We start from the raw sequence: 17,505 nt of genomic DNA on the forward strand, positions 1-17,505 counted from the left end.
CCTCTTGGACTCCTGCAGTCACCTCCTCACTGGGCTCCTGGCTTCTATCCTTGTCTCCCATACTCCTCTTTTATTTTGAGACAGGGTCTCACTCTGTCACCCAGGCTGGAGTGCAGTGGTGCAATCGCTGCTCATCGCAGCCTCCACCTCCTGGCTCAAGTGATCCTCCCATCTCAGCTTCCCAAGTAGCTGGGACTACAGACACACACCACTATGCCTGGCTAATTTTTAAAATTTTTGTAGAAACTGGGTCTCCCTATGTTGCCTAGGCTGGTCCCAAACTCCTGGCCTCAAGAAATCCTCCTGCCTCAGCCTCCCAAAGTGCTAGGATTATAGGCTTGAGCCACTGTGCCCAGCCAATCTCCCATATTCTACTCCCCACTCAACAGCCCGTGGGATACTGTTAATACTTAAGTCAAATCACCTTCATCTGCTACTGAGAACCCCCTCATAGCTCCCATTTATCTCAGATTAAAAGGCAGAGTCCTCACTGGGACTTACATGGCCCCACACGACCTGCTGTCCCCTGTCCTGCCTCATTTCCCCTTTCCTCTTGTCCTCTCCAGCCACACTGCCATACCTGCTATCTTTCAAAATTCAGACACTCTATTATTATTTGAGATGGAGTTTCGCTCTTGTCGCCCAGGCTGGAGTGCAGTGGCACAATCTCAGCTCACGGCAACCTCTGCCTCCCGGGTTCAAGCGATTTTCCTGCCTCAGCCTCCTGAGTAGCTGGGATTACAGGCACCCACCACTACGCTCAGTTACTTTTTTTGTATTTTAGTAGAGACGGGGTTTCACCATGTTGGCCAGGCAGGTCTCAAACTCATGACCTCAGGTGATCCGCCCGTCTTGGCCTCCCAAAGTGCTGGGATTACAGGCGTGAGCCACCGCGCCCGACCCAAAATTCAGACAGTTTCTAACCCCAGGGCTCTTGCACCTGCAGTTCCCTCTGCCTGAAATGCGCTTCCCACAACAGCCACAGGGCTGAGTGCCGCACATCCTTCAAGTCTTTGCTGGAAAGCCACCTCAGCAAGCCCTCCTCTGCCCTCCTTATTTAGATCAGACTCCAAGTCATCCTCTATCCCCTCAACTGGCTTTACATGGAAAAATGTCCCCTTCACATTTAGCAATTCCAAACATTACATATTTTTTATTTACTTGTGTATGGTGAGCCCTGTGAAGGCAAGGCCAGGCTGCCTCAGTCATTGCTGTATCCCCGGCCCCACCCAGCACAGTGCCCTACATAAACCTCTGTTGAATGAATGAATAAATACCCTTTCTTCTTGTCCTGCACCTTCTTCTCAAACCTTACTGCATCACTCCTCCAGGCAGTCTGCCCTGATTGCCCTTCACTTGAGTTCTGACATTCTCCCTCTTCATCCTCAGTCTTGACTTGGAGATTGCTGTTTATCTAGAAACTTAGAATTGCGGTCTTATGTTCCCTTGCCTGTATGACCAGGGGCTTTGCAAACATAATGACTCTATATCCGCTGCATTTCTCCTTCCACTTTCCCACCGAGTCACAGACTTTTATCCACTTGTTGGAAAAAAAAAATATCTAACCTTCTCTATTTGTCTTTATTTTCTGGAAACTAAATGTTTGACTTAATTTATCTGGCCAGACATGGTGGCTCACATCTCTAATCCGAGCACTTTGGGAGGCCGAGGCAGGAGGATCTCTTGAGCCCAGGAGTTCAAGATCAGCCTGGGAAACATATTGAGACTCTGTCTCTACAAAAAGTACAAAAATTAGCCAGGCATGGTGGCACACATTTGTGGTCCCAGCTACTCGGGAGGCTGATGTGGGAAGATCGCTGGAGCCCAGGAGGTGGAGGCTGCAGTGAGCCATGATTGCACTACTGCACTCCAGCCTGGGCGACACAGCGAGACCCTGTCTCCAAAACAATATATTTACTCATCTCCTCCTCCAGGAGGCCCTCCACAACCGCCAAACTGTCGTGGGATCCGGGAGCACAAAGGTTGACCAGTGACACACCAACCTCACTCTTCCTAAGTTCTTGTATTCTTATGAATATTAACACAGCCCTTTTTCCATACAATTTGCATACAGCAGACCAGGAGAGAAGGGACTGTGGGATGAGAGGGGAAAACTGGGAGTTCGGTGCCACTCAGGGTTCACTGTGCTGGTGGCAGCATCTTCAGCTGCACCTGGTCCCCCTGGGAGGGCGGAGTGGCCACCCAGCCGCCAGTCATGGCCTTGGCTGTGCTGTTCCTCTTGGAAGTGAGTGGGGTCTCCAGGGTGAGCGAGGCGTTGGCCATCTCCTGGGGCTTGTCGCTGGCCAGAAAGCGGAGCAGGTTGTGCAGGGCCTTGGCCACGTCGCTGCGGGCGCCCTCGTTGACCAGGCAGTAGAGGATGGGGTCCGCCACACAGTTGAGGCTGGTGAAAGCCAGTGAGCTGTGGTATGCAGAAAAGACGCGCTCCTCGAAGCCGCAGTCCCAGGGGCGGCCCAGGTAGATGGCGCTGCGGGACAGCAAGAGCACGTGATAGGGCGCAAAGCAGACCAGCACGATGGCGATGAGGCTGAGGGCCAGCCGCTTGATCTTGGCCTTCTCCTGGCGCTCGGTGGACACGCTGCCCCTCACGGCCCGCAGGATGCCCCGGTACGACAGCAGCATGAGTGCCCACGGGAAGAGGAAGCCCACGAACACCCGATAGAGGTTCATCCAGGCCACCCAGCCTTCCATGGGGAATTTCTCAAAGCAGAAGGTGTGGTTGTAGCGATCTCGGAAGAGCTCGTCATGGAACAGGGGTGCTGAGTTGGCGCCCAGCTCCGTGGCCCAGACCACGGAGCTCACGGCCACGGCGGTCTTGACGCGGCGCAGGCGGGCGAAGCGGAGTGGGTGGGCCACAGCCAGGTAGCGGTCCACCGAGATGCAGCACAGGAAGGCGATGCTGATGTAGATGTTGGTGTAGAAGATGAACCCAAAGAGCTTGCAGGACCCGGGGCCGTGGATCCAGTTGTCGTGGTGCAGGAAGTAGTCCACCCACAGCGGCAGTGTGCAGATGTACAGCAGGTCGGCGATGCTGAGGTTCATCAGGTAGACGCCCAGCTCGTTGCGCTGTTGCACCTGGCGGTAGGCCGCCCACAGAGCCAGGCAGTTGGTGGGCAGCCCCACGCCGATGACAAAGATGTAGAGAGATGGCGGAAAGAGGTGGTCCACGCGCGAGTCCACGTGGCAGCCCTCCCACGTGTGGTTGCCCATGGTGGGCACTTCGGCTTCTGGGGCGCTTCCCCTGGCCCACGAGGGCTGTGGGGCCACAGGGAGCGGGAGGCCATGGGGCCCCCTGAGCCCCTTCCTTGGAGGCTCAGGGGAACATAGTGGGATGTGGTCTACAGGGAAGAGATGAGGTTGGGTAGGCTGGGCTGGGCTGGGAAAGGCAGAGCTTGAGGGGAGAAAGTTGGAGGAGGGATAGAATTATGACAGGAGGGAAGTCTGGAGGATGGTGAAATTAATAAAGAGGTTTTTCAAGGAGGTTATGTATGGAGTCAGTCAGTGTGTCAATGAGGGAGTAGGGGGGTGACACAAAAATTGGTCTCCGGGAGTGTTTATGGAGGAGACGAAAGCATCGCTGGGCAATGGTGAGAAGGAGATGTTTGCAGGGCAGTTAGGAAGTATGTGTAGCCATATTGAAGTAATAATGGTGGGGGAATGTTCTAGAAGACACAGGAAATACATGAGAAAGTGTTGAGATAGGACACAGGGCAGTTAGGGATTGTTGGAAAGTTCAGGCAATGCGGGTGGGAGTGCTGGCATTTCCTAGGACCCCAGAAAGAAACAGAGATAAGTAAGGTCACCAGTAAGGAGAAGGTTCTGGAAAAGGAGGTGTCTGGCACAGGGTGGACAAAGATGAACGGCTCGGTCTGGGGACTGCAGGAAGGAGTCTTAGGAAACAGGAAGGAGGTGAGTAAGGTCTAGATCAGAGGTGAGTTTGGGGACAGAAGGGAAATTTCAATGGGGGCAGGGGAGGGACTCCAGACTGGTCCTGGTGGGGTCTGAGGGATTGGGATGAAGTCAGTTCACCGCTGACTCTCCAACAGTGCCTGTTGGGAGAGAGGACAGCAGTGAGGGAGTCATGGACACTCCAACCTTCTTCTCCCCACACTCCTCACCATAATTGCTGTGAACTGCAGAGACTGGACACCCCAACAATGCCTACTTCAGCCCCATCCTAAGCAACCACTCTCTGAGAACACAGATTTGAGGTGTCAGGCATATTCTTCCCCTGATAGATATTAGAATAAAGACTCAACTCAGGCCAGGTGCAGTGGCTCACACCTGTAATCTCAACACTTTGGGAGGCCGAGGCGGGAGGTTCGCTTGAGCCTAGGAGTTCAAGACCAGCCTGGGCAACGCAGTGAGACCCAGTCTCTACAGAAAATAAAAATAAAAATATTAGCCAGGTGTGGTGGTGCATATCTGTAGTCCCAGCTACTGGGGAGGGTGAGGTAGGAGGATCACTTGATCCCAGGGGATTCAGGCTGCAGTGAGCTATAATCGGACCACGGCACACCAGCTTGGACAACAGAGTGAGACCCTGTCTCAAAAAAAAAAAAAAAAAAAGGTTGGATGCGGTGGCTCACACCTGTAATCCCAGAACTTTGGGAGGCCGAGGCAGGCAGATCACGAGGTCAGGAGTTCAAGACCAGCCTGGCCAACATGGTGAAACCCCATCTCTACTAAAAATACAAAAATTAGCTGGGTGTGGTGGCGCATGCCTGTAATCCCAGCTACTCAGGAGGCTGAGGCAGGAGAATTGCTTGAAACCAAAAGGCGGAGGTTGCAGTAAGCTGAGATCGCACCACTGCACTCCAGCCTGGGCAAAAGAGTAAAACTCTGTCTTTAAAAAAAAAAAAAAAAAAAAGAAAAGAAAAGAAAAGAAAAAGAAAGAAAGGAAAGAAAGAGAAAAAGGGAAAAAAATGACCCAACTCAGATTTTAGCATTTTCCTGCAAAATCCCTGTAAAACTGGCACAGGTATCATATCATGCTTCAGGAAATGCCAGACTAGTCTAACTCTATCATGTCACAGACAGAGAGAAGGGGCCCAGAGACGCTGAGTCACCTCCCTAAGGATGCACAGCATGGCAGCAATAGGACCAGGGCTGGGGCCAGCCTCCAACTCCTTACCCAGGAATCCCATTCTTGTCAACAAGGATAATAACAGCAAATGTTAATCGAGCCCTACTACATAGCAGATCCCATTCCAGGCATTCGTTTTTATGCATATTATTTCTTTTTATTTATTTATTTTTTGAGACAGGGTCTTGCTGTTTCATCCAGACTAGAATGCAGTAGCACGATCACAGCTCACGGCAGCCTCAACCTCCTGGGCTCCCAGTGATCCTCCTGCCTCAGCCTCCCAAGTAGCTGGGAACACAGGCATGCATCACCATGCCTGGCTTAAAAAATAAATAAATAAATATATATGTGTGTATATATATATATATACACACACACACACACACACACATATAATAGATGGAGGTCTTCCTGAGTCGCCCAGGCTGGTCTCGAACTCCTGAGCTCAAGCGATCCTTCCCTGTAATCCCAGCACTTTGGGAGGCCGAGGCAGGCAGGTCAGGAGGTCAAGAGATCGAAACCATCCTGGCCAAAATGGTGAAACCCTGTCTCTACTAAAAATACAAAAATTAGCTGGGCATGGTGGCGCACACCTTTAGTCCCAGCTACTCGGGAGGCTGAGGCAGGAGAATCGCTTGAACCTGGGAGGCGGAGGTTGCAGTGAGCCGAGATCATGCCATTGCACTCCAGCCTGGGCGACAGACCAGACTCCATCTCAAAACAAACAAACAAAAAAAGAGATCCTCCCACCTTGGCCTCCCAAAGTGCTAGGATTACAGGAGTGAGCCACCATGCCCGGCCGATTTATGGCTACTACTTCACTGAAATTTTCAAGACTTCTATGAGGAAAGTAGTTGTTCTTTCTCTTCGACAAACTGAGGCACAGAGCTGTTCCGAGACCTGTCCAAGGTCCTGATGTCTGGAGTGCAGCCATCTCCGCTGTCAGTCCTTGTCTCCAGCCTGTGCTTCAGTTTCCACCCCAGAATAACTGGACAGGCCAGGCACAGTGGCTCATGCCTGTAATCCCAGCACTTTGGGAGGCCAAGGCAGGAGGATCGCCTGAGGTCAGGAGTTCGAGACCAGCCTGGCCAAGATGGTGAAACCCTGTCTCTACTAAAAATACAAAAATTAGCTGGGCGTGGTGGCACGTACCTGTAATCCCAGCTACTCGGGATGCTGAGGCGAGAGGATTGCTTGAGCCCGGGAGGCAGAGGTTGCAGTGAGCTGAGATAGCACCACTGCACTCCAGCCTGGGAGAAAAGAGAGGGACTCCATCTCAAAAAAAAAAAAAAAGAATGCCGGGCACGGTGGCTCACGCCTGTAATCCCAGCACTTTGGGAGGCCAAGGCGGGCAGATCACCTGAGGTCTGAGGTCGGGAGTTTGAGACCAGCCTGACCAACATGGAGAAACCCTGTCTCTACTAAAAATACAAAATTAGCGAGGTGTGGTGGTGCATGCCTGTAATCCCAGCTACTTAGGAGGCTGAGGTGGGAGAATTGCTTGAACCTGGGAGGCGGAAGTTGCAGTAAGCTGAGATGGTGCCATTGCGCTGCAGCCTGGGCAACAAGAGTGAACTCCATCTCCAAAAAAAAAAAGAATAACTGGACAGAAAAGGGCCCTGGGCTGCCAGTGCGGACTGGGAACCAAAGCTGCAGAGGATTAAGGGAAAGGGGAGAGCCAGGAGCTGCTGGGAATAGTCAAGGTCAAGATCAAGATCAGGGAGCATGGGGAAGCCCTGGGGTTAGCGCTAGCAGTCTTCTCCCTCAGGGACCACTCTCTTCACTGTCTCTGCCCTTACCCCCCCCTCAATTTTCCTGAGTGAGAACCTTGAGCCTGTCACCCACTTTGTTCTGGGAAGATCTGCATACACAGGGCAAAGGATATTCATGGACCAAGCCCCTGACTATCATCAACCCCGCAGAGAAGCAGAGCCAAGTCCAGAGTCACTGGCAGCTTCAGGAGCCATTCCATCCAGGGGTCTTTTGGTTTAGTTCTTTTGGATGTGAAGCCTGTTTTTTTTTTTTTTTTTTTCCAACAAGATCTTAACCAGAAACCAACCTAAAACAGTGAAAAGGGTGAGCTGCTAGCTGCTCTGGTGAAATGAGGTGGGGGTGGAGAGGCCACCTCTGAAGAATCCCCAGGATGCACTTTAAAAACATTTTAAAAGTGGAGTTTAAGGTGGAGTCTATTGACAGATGAGGAAACCAAGCCCCAGAGAGGGGACGGAAGGAGGTCCATGGGAGCCTCCCAGATGCCAGAGCATCTTTCCATGGGAAAGTCCTCTCGGCTCCACCTCCCCAGTGCTTCCTGAATCTGTGTGCGTCTCTCTCAAACGCCTGCCACTGTCCACTCTGCGTCAGCGTCAGCGTCATCGCTCGCTGGGATCATTGCAGTAGCATCACCATTGCTTTTCTGGGCTGCTACTCTGGCTTCCTTCAAACCACTTCCCATATGGCAGCCAGAAAGATCTTTCTTTTCTTTTCTTCTTCTTTTTTTTTTTTTTTTTTTGAGACGGAGAGTTTCATTCTTGTCACTGAGGCTACAGTGCAATGTCCCAATCTTGGCTCACCACAACCTCTGCCTCCCAGGTTCAAGTGATTCTCCTGCCTCTTCCTCTGGAGTAGCTGGGATTACAGGCATGCGTCACCACGCTCAGCTAATTTTGTATTTTTAGTAGAGACAGGGTTTCTCCATGTTTGTCAGGCTGGTCTCGAACTCCCGACCTCAGGTGATCCACCCGCCTTGGCCTCCCAAAGTGCTGGGATTACAGGCGTGAGCCACCGCGCCCGGCCAAGATCTTTCTGACATGAAAATCAGCTCTCTTTCTTTTTTTCTTTTCTTTTCTTTCTTTTTTTTTTTTTTTTTTGAGACAGGGTCTCACTCTGTCATGCAGTAGTTGCAATCTTGACTCACTGCAGTCTTGACCTCATGGGCTCAAGCGATCCTCCCACCTCAGCCTCCTAAGTGGCTGGGACTACAGGTGTGTGCCACCACACCTGGCTAATTGTTCTATTTTTTGTGGAGATGGGGTTTCCCCACGTTGCCCAGGCCAGTCTCCAACTCCGGGGCTCAAAAGATCTTCCTGCCTTGGCCTCCCGAAGTGCTGGGATTACAGGCATGAGCCACCAGATGCAGCCTAGTTCTTGTTACTTCCCTGCTTGAAATCCTCCAATGGCTTCTGAATGGACTTGTGGTAAAATCCAGACTCCTCATCCGGAGTCACAAGGCTCTGTCTGGCCTGCTGCGGCAACCTAGCCAGCCTCACCCACCTCTCCTTCCTGCCTCAGCAGGCTCAAGGCCAGTGACCTTCTTTTCCAGCCTCAAACGTTTGCACACTTACCATACTCTCAGTCTGGAATGCTCTTTTTTTTTTGGAGACAGAATCTTACTCTGTCACCCAGGCTGGAGTGCAGTGGCACGATCTCGGCTCACTGAAACCTCCGCCACTTGGGTTCAAGTGATTCTCCTGCCTTGGCCTCCTGAGTAGTTGGGATTACAGGTGTGCACCATCACACCCAGCTAATTTTTGTATTTTTAGTAGAGATGGGATTTTACCATGTTGGCCAGGCTGGTCTCGAACTCCTGGCCTCGAGTGATCCACCCACCTTGGCCTCTCAAAGTGCTGGGATTACAGATGTGAGCCACTGCTCTTCCTTCAGATAGTCTGAGTAGCTCTGTTCCCTCCTTCATTTCCTCGGGAGTCCCTCTCCATTCAGTCCCTGACTCTCCCCTGCCCCACGACCCTCTCCTCACATCACCCTGTGTTTTGTTTGTGTCTGTCTGTCTAGAATAGGTGTTTCAGGAGGGCAGAGACTTTGTGTGCCTTGTTGACTGCTGTATCGCCAGCACCCAGGACAGGCCCAGCATACAGTAGGTGCTCAATAAATTACCAAGGTCATGGTCAGGTAGCACAGAGCCATTTGCCATTGGCAAAAACCATTCCAGAAGCTTTGCAGAGGCCAGAGGCATGGGGTAAAAACATATTCTCTGCCCAGGAGCCTGCCCCACCCCACCCCAGGCTCAAACAAGGGCATGGGGAGGAGGGGGAAGGGAGGGAGAAGAGTCCGTTCCCAGGGGAAGAGGTGGTCAGGGGAGAGCTGGAAAGGGCAGGATCTATCCGCTTCTTAATTGACTTTGAAAGGTCAGGGCTGAGTCCTGCTCAGTAAGTCCTGCCCCCTGTGGGGTCCTCAGCAGCAGAGCTGCCTCCCCCACCCCAGACTCCTGGGCAGAAGCTTGTGGGTCCTGTGGAGATGGGATGGGTGGGGGCGTACTCCAGGCTGGAACAGTGTGATCCAGTCCCTCCCTTCCACTTGAAACCTCCCACCCAGACCAAGTCACTCAAAATAACCTCCCTCCCCTCTCCTCTGCCCTCTCTCTCCTCATCTCTCTGCCCCTAGTCTCTCCCTTCCTCCTGTGACATTTAGAGAATTAGGTCTCCAGGAGCCTCAGTTTCCCCTTCTGTAAAAGGGGGCACAGGCTTTATATTCATCACATCACAGACTGGAACATCCTTGCTAGAATGCGATATCAGCTCCATAACATGCAGTATTTGAACAATTATTATTATTCCACGGGAACTAGGGGGCTGAGACAAGAAATAAACCAGTTCTTCATGGCAGGAGGCACCCACTGAGGGCTAGAAGTCCCCTTTGCCCCACTTTCTGTCGACCCCCCGGGCTCTGCTGACCTAACTCGGGTGCCTGGGCAGGAGACACTTCCGGCAGCCAGAGGAGGAAATAGACTTCCCATTGCTAATTTCCTCAAGGGGGAACCGGTCCAGCTCTCACCCCTCCTTCCTCCCACCCCTCCTCCCCAACCTGCTGCCATCTTGGGGATGCTGGACATGGGGGGAGGGGTGCCCAGACAGCCCTCTCTTCTTCCCCACGTGAGTTCTGCCCACCACGGAAACCTCAAAAGTCAGCATGGAACGTGAGACTCTTAGAACGCCACAGTGCAGCCGATGTATGTGTGACAGCTGGGGGTGCGAGGCTATTTCTGACCCCTTCCTGGTACAGATGGGGAAACCGAGGCCCGCAGCAGCAAGACAGTTGTCTAAGTCACTTGATGTCTCAAGACAAACCTCCTGTTGCTGTTAACTAAACAGCTTCCCTTCCCCTCAGGTTTTTCTCTTCACTCTCTGAACTTCTGTAATTTTTCTCAAGTCTTTCTGAGCGTCTCTGGCCCCTCTGAGAACCTACTGGAAGATAGGACCTTCTCACCACAAAGAAAGCAAGCGACCTTCCATCACCTGATCCCCATAACCGCGTTCCCCTTCCAGGACCCTCTCTGGTTGGGATCTAAGTTCTGCCCCTTACTTAGGCTCTGTTGATGGGGTGAACCCCCAAATCTCACAGTCCACAAGAAGCTCCCCCTGTCTGTCCCACAGGCCCCCACTTCTTGGGTCCCTGCTGGCCCCTTCCAGAGGGTCAGGGGGAAGAGAAATATACCCAACGATGGAGCGATAGTGGGGGACAGGAAAGACTAGGAAGACCTGCCCCCCCCACTTTAGCAGCCTCGGCTGCCGCATCCTGCCAGCCACCCCAAAACCCAGCAAACCTGAAAAACTTGGAGGATTTCGAGGACAAGAGGGAGAAGTGCTACAGCCCCCCGCATCCCCCAGCACTCCTGGGCTCACTCACTGGCCTTGTCCCCGATGCCACCAGGCTATCTCACCTCCTCCTCCTCCTCTGTGGGCTCCTGCTCCCCCCACCTCCCCCCACCTTCTCCCTGCAGCCCCAGGGGACCAGCCAGCTCCGGTCTGCTCATTAGGGACGAAATGTGATCACCGGTCCTCGCTCCCCACCTGGTGCCCTGGCGGCCGGCGGAAACCAGGGGGCATTCGGGCTACCCTAACCACCCCACCGCACCTCAGTATCCCTGTTTCAACTGAGGGGGTCTCTGTGCCCCCCATGCCCACACTGCCCACTAGGGATACCAGTCCTTAGACGGCCTCTCTGACGTTCTAGGTCCCTATGGTTCTGCAGTCTTCAGGTTCTATCCTTAGTTCACTTCGCAGTTGAATGTTCTATTATAACATTCTAGAGCGTTACTCTTCTTTCATTCTATTTATTACATCGTGGCTTTGTAAGTACCTACCCTAAGTTTCCAATATTCTAGGAGTGTCACATTCCAAGATTCGAAAGTTCTATTGTTAGAACACGCTATGATTTTTTAAGCATTCTATGACTTTCATAATCTATTATTAAACCCTCAGTGATTTTTATCTTTCCCCAGCAAACAGGAACACGTATTTCCCTTTTCTCTTTTACAGAAATGGGAACATACACTAAATACGGTGAGCCCCACTTCCTTTTCTTTCCCCCGCTTCTCTCGCCTGCTTTTGAACATTCCAGCAGCCTGATTTCTAAGATTGTGCAGAATTCTAAGAAACTATGGCTTCACGGAGGGAAGAGAGGGGCGTGTTACTCACCACCTCCACCTGGCCTCTAAATTCTCACCACCTGGGGGTGACATGCTATATCCAGGCCGCCTCTCTACCCTTTCCCTAGTGGGCCTAGTCTCAGCCCTCCCCGCTCACACCAGCTGAGTTATTATTTGTCTAGACACAAACCAAATTATAGGCCCTGTCCCCGAGGGAACGGTGGGCTCCAGGCGGAGGGTCAGGAGACTGAAGCTGGAGTTAATCCCGGTTCCCCTCCACCTCCCTCCCTCTCTTCCCGAAACTCCACCCCTTCCACCCAAACCAGCTCTTGCCCCTCTCCCTCCCCACCACCATGGTTTTAGAAATATTTTCTCTCCTCCGCTTCTAAAACCCTCCCTTCTGGATTCCAGCCATTTCTACTCACCCTGGCATCTCTCCCTCCTCATTGAGAAGACCTCTTTCCCCAAATTAATCCGACTTAGTGGTAGCAGAAGAAGACAGCTCTCTGGATTTGGGCTTCGGTTGAAAACTGGGGTCCCAACCCTCCAGCCTGGCACTGACTCACTGTGGGGACTTCTGCTTTTGGACCTCAGTTTCTCCATCTATGAAATGGGGGCGGGGGGATTTGGCCTAGGTGGCTCTGCAAACCTTTTCCAGCTCTCAGCTGCCATCACTGAAACGTGCCAAGATTTCAACACTCCTCTTTTTGGATTGAAGGACTCTAGTATCCCCAGGACCTTTGATTGGAAGGATCTGGAATTCCCAGGCCTCCCCTCTGATCCTTCTTCCATCTGGGCCCTTCCATTCAAAGATGTTCATGTTCAAGGTTCTTGATCATATGATTCCCAGGGTTCCAGGAGCCCCTATGGGTCTTTCATCCTCTTCAGCTGGGATTGCCCCAGAAAAGAAAACCTCCTCATCCTCACCCCAAACCTGAAGTCAAGTTCATCTACAAAGACAGAGCCGGGGGTGGATGCCCCCAAGGTGGGTTCAGGAGGAGGGGGGCTGATGGTGGGCTCTGGAGGGGGAGCTGGGGGGTGTGGCCCCATCCTCTCCACTTCTGCGCCAAGCAAATTCCCCAATGCATATCCAGCCCGAGTATGCACACACGCACATCCCACAACCGATACCTCACAGACATTCTAGAGCTATTCCTCAGCCTAGTTTGGGAGGAGGGGTTGTCCAGTTCCAGGGGGCAGAGTGAGGCGGAAGCAGGAAAGAGTTAATGGTGACCCAGCCAAATCCTGGAAGAGAGGAAGCAGGGGAGGAAGTCCACCCCCCAGCCAGGAATTCCTGAAATTGGCGGGCGGGGTGGGTGCGACCTCAGGGGCAGTGGGGTGGCTCCGTGAAGGGGGCGCTGGGGTCATGGTATCACTTAGAGTCCGCCTACCCTAGGTCACAAGCCTCCTGCCCCCTACCCCACTCCCAAGCAGCTTTCCAGCCCAGAGGAAAGTTCCGGGATGCGGAGGATTTGGAAGGAGAGAAGACAGAGCCGAAGGTGCCGAAACAGTGTTGTAAGAGAGGGAGAGACAGAGACAGGGCAATAGAGACGAAGAGACAGGAAGGGAGAGAGCAAAGAGATACACAGAGACAGGGAGAGATGGAGACAGAGGCAGAGACATCCACAGAGGTCCCACAACAGACGGGGGAGAGGCGGGGGCAGTGGGAGGTGGGACCCAGAAACAGAGAGACAGAGACAGATGGAGACAGAGAGACAGAGACAGATGGAGACAGAGAGGCAGAGATCAAGAAAAAGAGACATCCAGAGACACAGAAGGAAAGACACGTCCAGAGGCAGAGGGACCACAGAAACAGAGACATCAGGCGGGAGTTGGAGACAGACGCAGAGCCAGGGAGAGCAACAGAGGGGGCGGACACCCAGACGGCGCGGGAGACTGAGGCAGCCCCCGAGGGGGCGGGTAGCAGCGGTCTCGCCACGAGCAAGGCAACCTAGTGAGACCCCGCAGCATCGCGGGCAGCCGGGGAGGGCCTGGCACTTACCTGCGCGCGGCGACTGGACGGGGAGGGCGGCGGCACCTCTCTCGGCTGCGTCTAGGTCCCCGGTCTTGACGACGGCGCGGGGACCCAGCGGATGCCCCCGCGGGGCAGAACAGCGGCTGCTCCTCCCGGCCCCCGGGCCAGTGCCGGCAGCCGAGGCCCCGCCCCGGCCAGGCCCGCCCCCATTAACCCCACCTCTGCCGCTGCCCCTTAACCCCTTTCAGGCTTTCACCCCATTCAACGCCTGCAGCCACGGATGAGGCTCATCTGCTGCTGAAACACCCCCCCAAGTCCTTCCAAGTTCCCAGCTGGAAGGTCCCCTCTCTCCAACCACACACCCCCAACTTTATCAGGCCCTCAGCTATGGGAAGAGGAGGCCCCCGCTACTGACCTTCTCTGGGTTGAGCCATTTCCTCCCTTAGAGACCCCAGGCCTCAGTCATTCATCTTCTGGTCATTAACCTTCTGCATCTTCCTCCCCAACAGCGGAGAGAATAAAGGGTTCAGTTGGGTCCCCAACTCCAAAGTCAGGGCCACCCCTAGAAGGAGCTCTGGGGTTGCACTTCCAGCCTGCCTCTTGTCAGACCTTAGGCTAGTGACATCTCCATGCCTCAGTTTCCTCTTTGAATCAAGGTGGTCACTCATGGTGCCTGCTTGCTTCCTTCCTTCTTTTCTTTGCTTTTCTTTGCCTTGCTTTGCTTTTTTCTTTCTTTTGAGACGGAGTCATTCTCTGTTGCCCAGACTAGAGTGCAGTGGCACAATCTTGGCTCACTGCAATCTCCGCCTCCCAGGTTCAAGCGATTCTCCTGCCTCGGCCTCCCGAGTAGCTGGGATTACAGGCACGCACCACCACGCCCGGCTAATTTTTGTATTTTTAATAGAGACGGGGTTTCACCACGTTGGCCAGGCTGGTCTCGAGCTCCTAAACTCAAGCTATCTGCCCACCTCAGCCTCCAAAAAGTGTTGGGATTACAGCCGTGAGCCACCGTGCCCCACCTTTTTTCTTTTTTTGAGACAGGGTTTCACTCTGTTGCCCAGTCTCGAGTTCAGTGGCACGATCGTGGCTCCCTGCGGCCTCAACCTTCCAGGCTCAAGTGATCCTCCCACCTCAGCCTCCTGAGTTGCTGGGACTACAGGTGTGTGCCACCACACCTGGCCAATTTTTTTAAAAATTTTTTTCTATAGACAGGGGTCTCACTATGTTGTCTAGGCTGATCTCAAACTCTTGGGCTCAAGCCATCCTTCTGCTTTGGCCTCCCAAAGTGCTGGGATTATAAGCCTGAGCCACCGAGCCCGGCCATCATGGTCCTTTCCTCCTGGCGGTCTCATTTAATGCTGTCAATGCTATCAAGTCTGTAAAATATGCCAACCAGACCCCAACACTCCCCGTCTTTCTCTGCCTCACTTTTCCCCTACCCTTTGGGGAAGGCGACATTCTCTGTTTCCCTTATTTTTTTTCTAGTTGCCTGCCTTCCTACTAGGAAGAGTGTCATTTTTGGGTTTGGCTTGTTTACTGTTGCATGTCTGTTGCCTAGAAGACTGCTGGGCAGGTGATAGATGTGAAACACATTGTTTTCCAGCAGAGTGTGGTGGCTCACGCCTGTAATCCCAGCACTTTGGGAGGCTGAGGCAGGCAGATCACGAGGTCAGGAGATCGAGACCATCCTGGCTAACACAGTGAAACCCCATCTCTACTGAAAATACAAAATAATTAGCTGGATGTGATGGTGGGTGCCTGTAGTCCCAGCTACTCAGGAGGCTGATCCAGGAGAATGGCATTAACCTGGGAGGCGGAGCCTGCAGTGAGCCAAGACCGCGCCACTGCACTCCAGCCTGGGTGACAGAGCAAGACTCCGTCTCAAAGAAAAACAAAAACAAAAACAAAAAACCATTGTTTTCAGGGAGTGAACAAATGAATGACAAGTGCTCCTAAAACATCGGTTTATTTTTATTATTAACATCACATCTTTCATAAACTAATCATGAGAATTCAGTATTGGTCAAGGGACTTCAGACAGACGTGGCATATAATACTAAAAAATGATAGCTGTCAGGTTTGTTTGTTTGTTTGTTTGTTTGTTTTGAGACAGAGTCTTGCTGTGCCCAGGCTGGAGTGCAGGGACATGATCTCAGCTCAATGCAACCTCCTCCTGCCGGGTACAAGCGATTCTCCTGTCTCAGCCTCTCGTAGCTGGGTATACAGGCGTGCACCACCACACCCAGCTAATCTTTTTGTTTTTAGTAGAGACAGGGTTTCACCATGTTGGCCAGGGTGGTCTCGAACTCCTGACCTCAGTTGATCCGCCCGCCTCAGCCTCCCAAAGTGCTGGGATTACAGGCATGAGCCACGGCGCCTGGCTTGTTTTTTGTTTTTTTGAGACAGAGTCTTGCTGTGTCCCCCAGGCTGGAGTGCCATTGTGCCATCTCAGTTCACTGCAACCTCCACCTCCCAGGTTCAAGTGATTATCCTGCCTCAGCCTCCCAAGTAGCTGGGACTACAGGTGTATGCCACCTCACTCGGCTAATTTTTGTGTTTTTAGTAGAGACAGGTTTTCACCATGTTGGCCAGGCTAGTCTCGAACTCCTGACCTCAAGTGATCAGCCTGCCTCGGCCTCCCAAAGTGCTGGGATTATAGGCATGAGCCATTGCGCCTGGCTCTTTTGTGTTTATTTTTAAATTAAATTAAAATGTAGGCCAGGCATGGTGGTTCATGCCTATAATCCCATCACTTTATGAGGCCAAGGCAGGCTGATCACTTGAAGCCAGGAGTTTGAGATCAACCTGGGCAACATAGCAAGACTCTGTCTCCACAAAAAAAAATTTCTTTTAACTAGCCAGCTGGGTGGTGCGTGCCTGTGGTCCCAGCTACTGCGCAGGCCAAGGTGGGAGGATCACCTGAGCCCAGGAGGCGGAGGTTGCAGTGAGCCAAGATCGCACTACTGCACTACAGCCTGGGAAACAGAGGGGGAAAGAAGGGCAGCTGAGCTCTGTGGCTCATGCCTGTAATCCCAGCACTTTGGGAGGCTAAGGCGGGAGGATCATTTGAGCCCAGGAGTTTGAGACCAGCCTGGACAACAAAGTGAGACCTCCATCTCTACAAAAAAAAAAATAAATAAAAATTAGCCATGATTAAAAAATAAATGTAATTAAAAATTACATTTAATTAACAATTAGACTCAAAAAATTTAATTAAAATGTTCAGCTCTTAAGGGAACAATATAAGGAATCCTGAAAATTGGATACACCATGTAATTAAACATCCAAATCAAGACTCAGGATATCGGCCAGGTGCGGTGGCTCACACCTGTAATCCCAGCACTTTGGGAGGCTGAGGTGGGCAGATCACTTCAGGTGAGGAGTTCAAGACCAGACTGGCAAACATGGTGAAATCCCGTCTCTACTAAAAATACAAAAATTAGTTGGGTGTGGCTGTGGATGTCTGTAATCCCAGCTGCTCAGAAGGCTGAGGCAGGAGAATTGCTTGAACCTGGGAGGTGGAGGTTGCAGTGAGCCGAGATTGCGCCATTGCACTCTAGCCTGGGCGACAGAGCAAGACTCTGTCTCAAAAAATAAATAAATAGTGCAGGTGCAGTGGCTCATGCCTGTAATCCCAACACTTTGGGAGGTCAAGGCAGGCAGATCACCTGAGGTCAGGAGTTTGAGACTCGCCTGACCAACATGAAGAAACCCCGTCTCTACTAAAAATACAAAATTAGCCGGGCGTGGTGACACATGCCTGTAAACACAGCTACTCGGGAGGCTGAGGCAGAAGAATCACTTGAACCCGGGAGGTGGAGGTTGCAGTGAGCCAAGATCGCGCCATTGCACTCCAGCCTGGGCAACAAGAGCGAAACTCTGTCTCAAAAATAAATAAATTAATTAATTAATTAATAAAACAAACAAACAAAAACAGATAGCTATTCTTATAATCTTGTGTGGCCTTGGACAGGTGACTTTACCTCTGTGAACCACATTACCCCCTTCCTCTCAGGGATTTTTCTTTTAAGAGATGGGGTCTCA

At 52.3% G+C, this 17,505-nt stretch overlaps 1 protein-coding gene across 1 annotated transcript; it reads right to left on the reverse strand.

Moving 5' to 3' along the window:
• Positions 1-2,004: 2,004 nt before the first annotated feature.
• GPR4 (G protein-coupled receptor 4) lies at positions 2,005-13,606 on the reverse strand. The gene is made up of 2 exons (XM_032178043.2): positions 13,489-13,606; positions 2,005-4,067 (listed from the first exon to the last, which is right to left on the reverse strand). Exon 2 carries the CDS (start codon positions 3,226-3,228, stop codon positions 2,140-2,142), a length of 1,089 nt encoding a protein of 362 aa, XP_032033934.1. The 5' UTR covers positions 3,229-4,067; positions 13,489-13,606; the 3' UTR covers positions 2,005-2,139.
• Between the last annotated feature and the right edge of the window lie 3,899 nt (positions 13,607-17,505).

Source organism: Hylobates moloch, unplaced genomic scaffold (assembly GCF_009828535.3).
Source record: "Hylobates moloch isolate HMO894 unplaced genomic scaffold, HMol_V3 SCAFFOLD_15, whole genome shotgun sequence".
NCBI lineage: Eukaryota > Metazoa > Chordata > Mammalia > Primates > Hylobatidae > Hylobates > Hylobates moloch.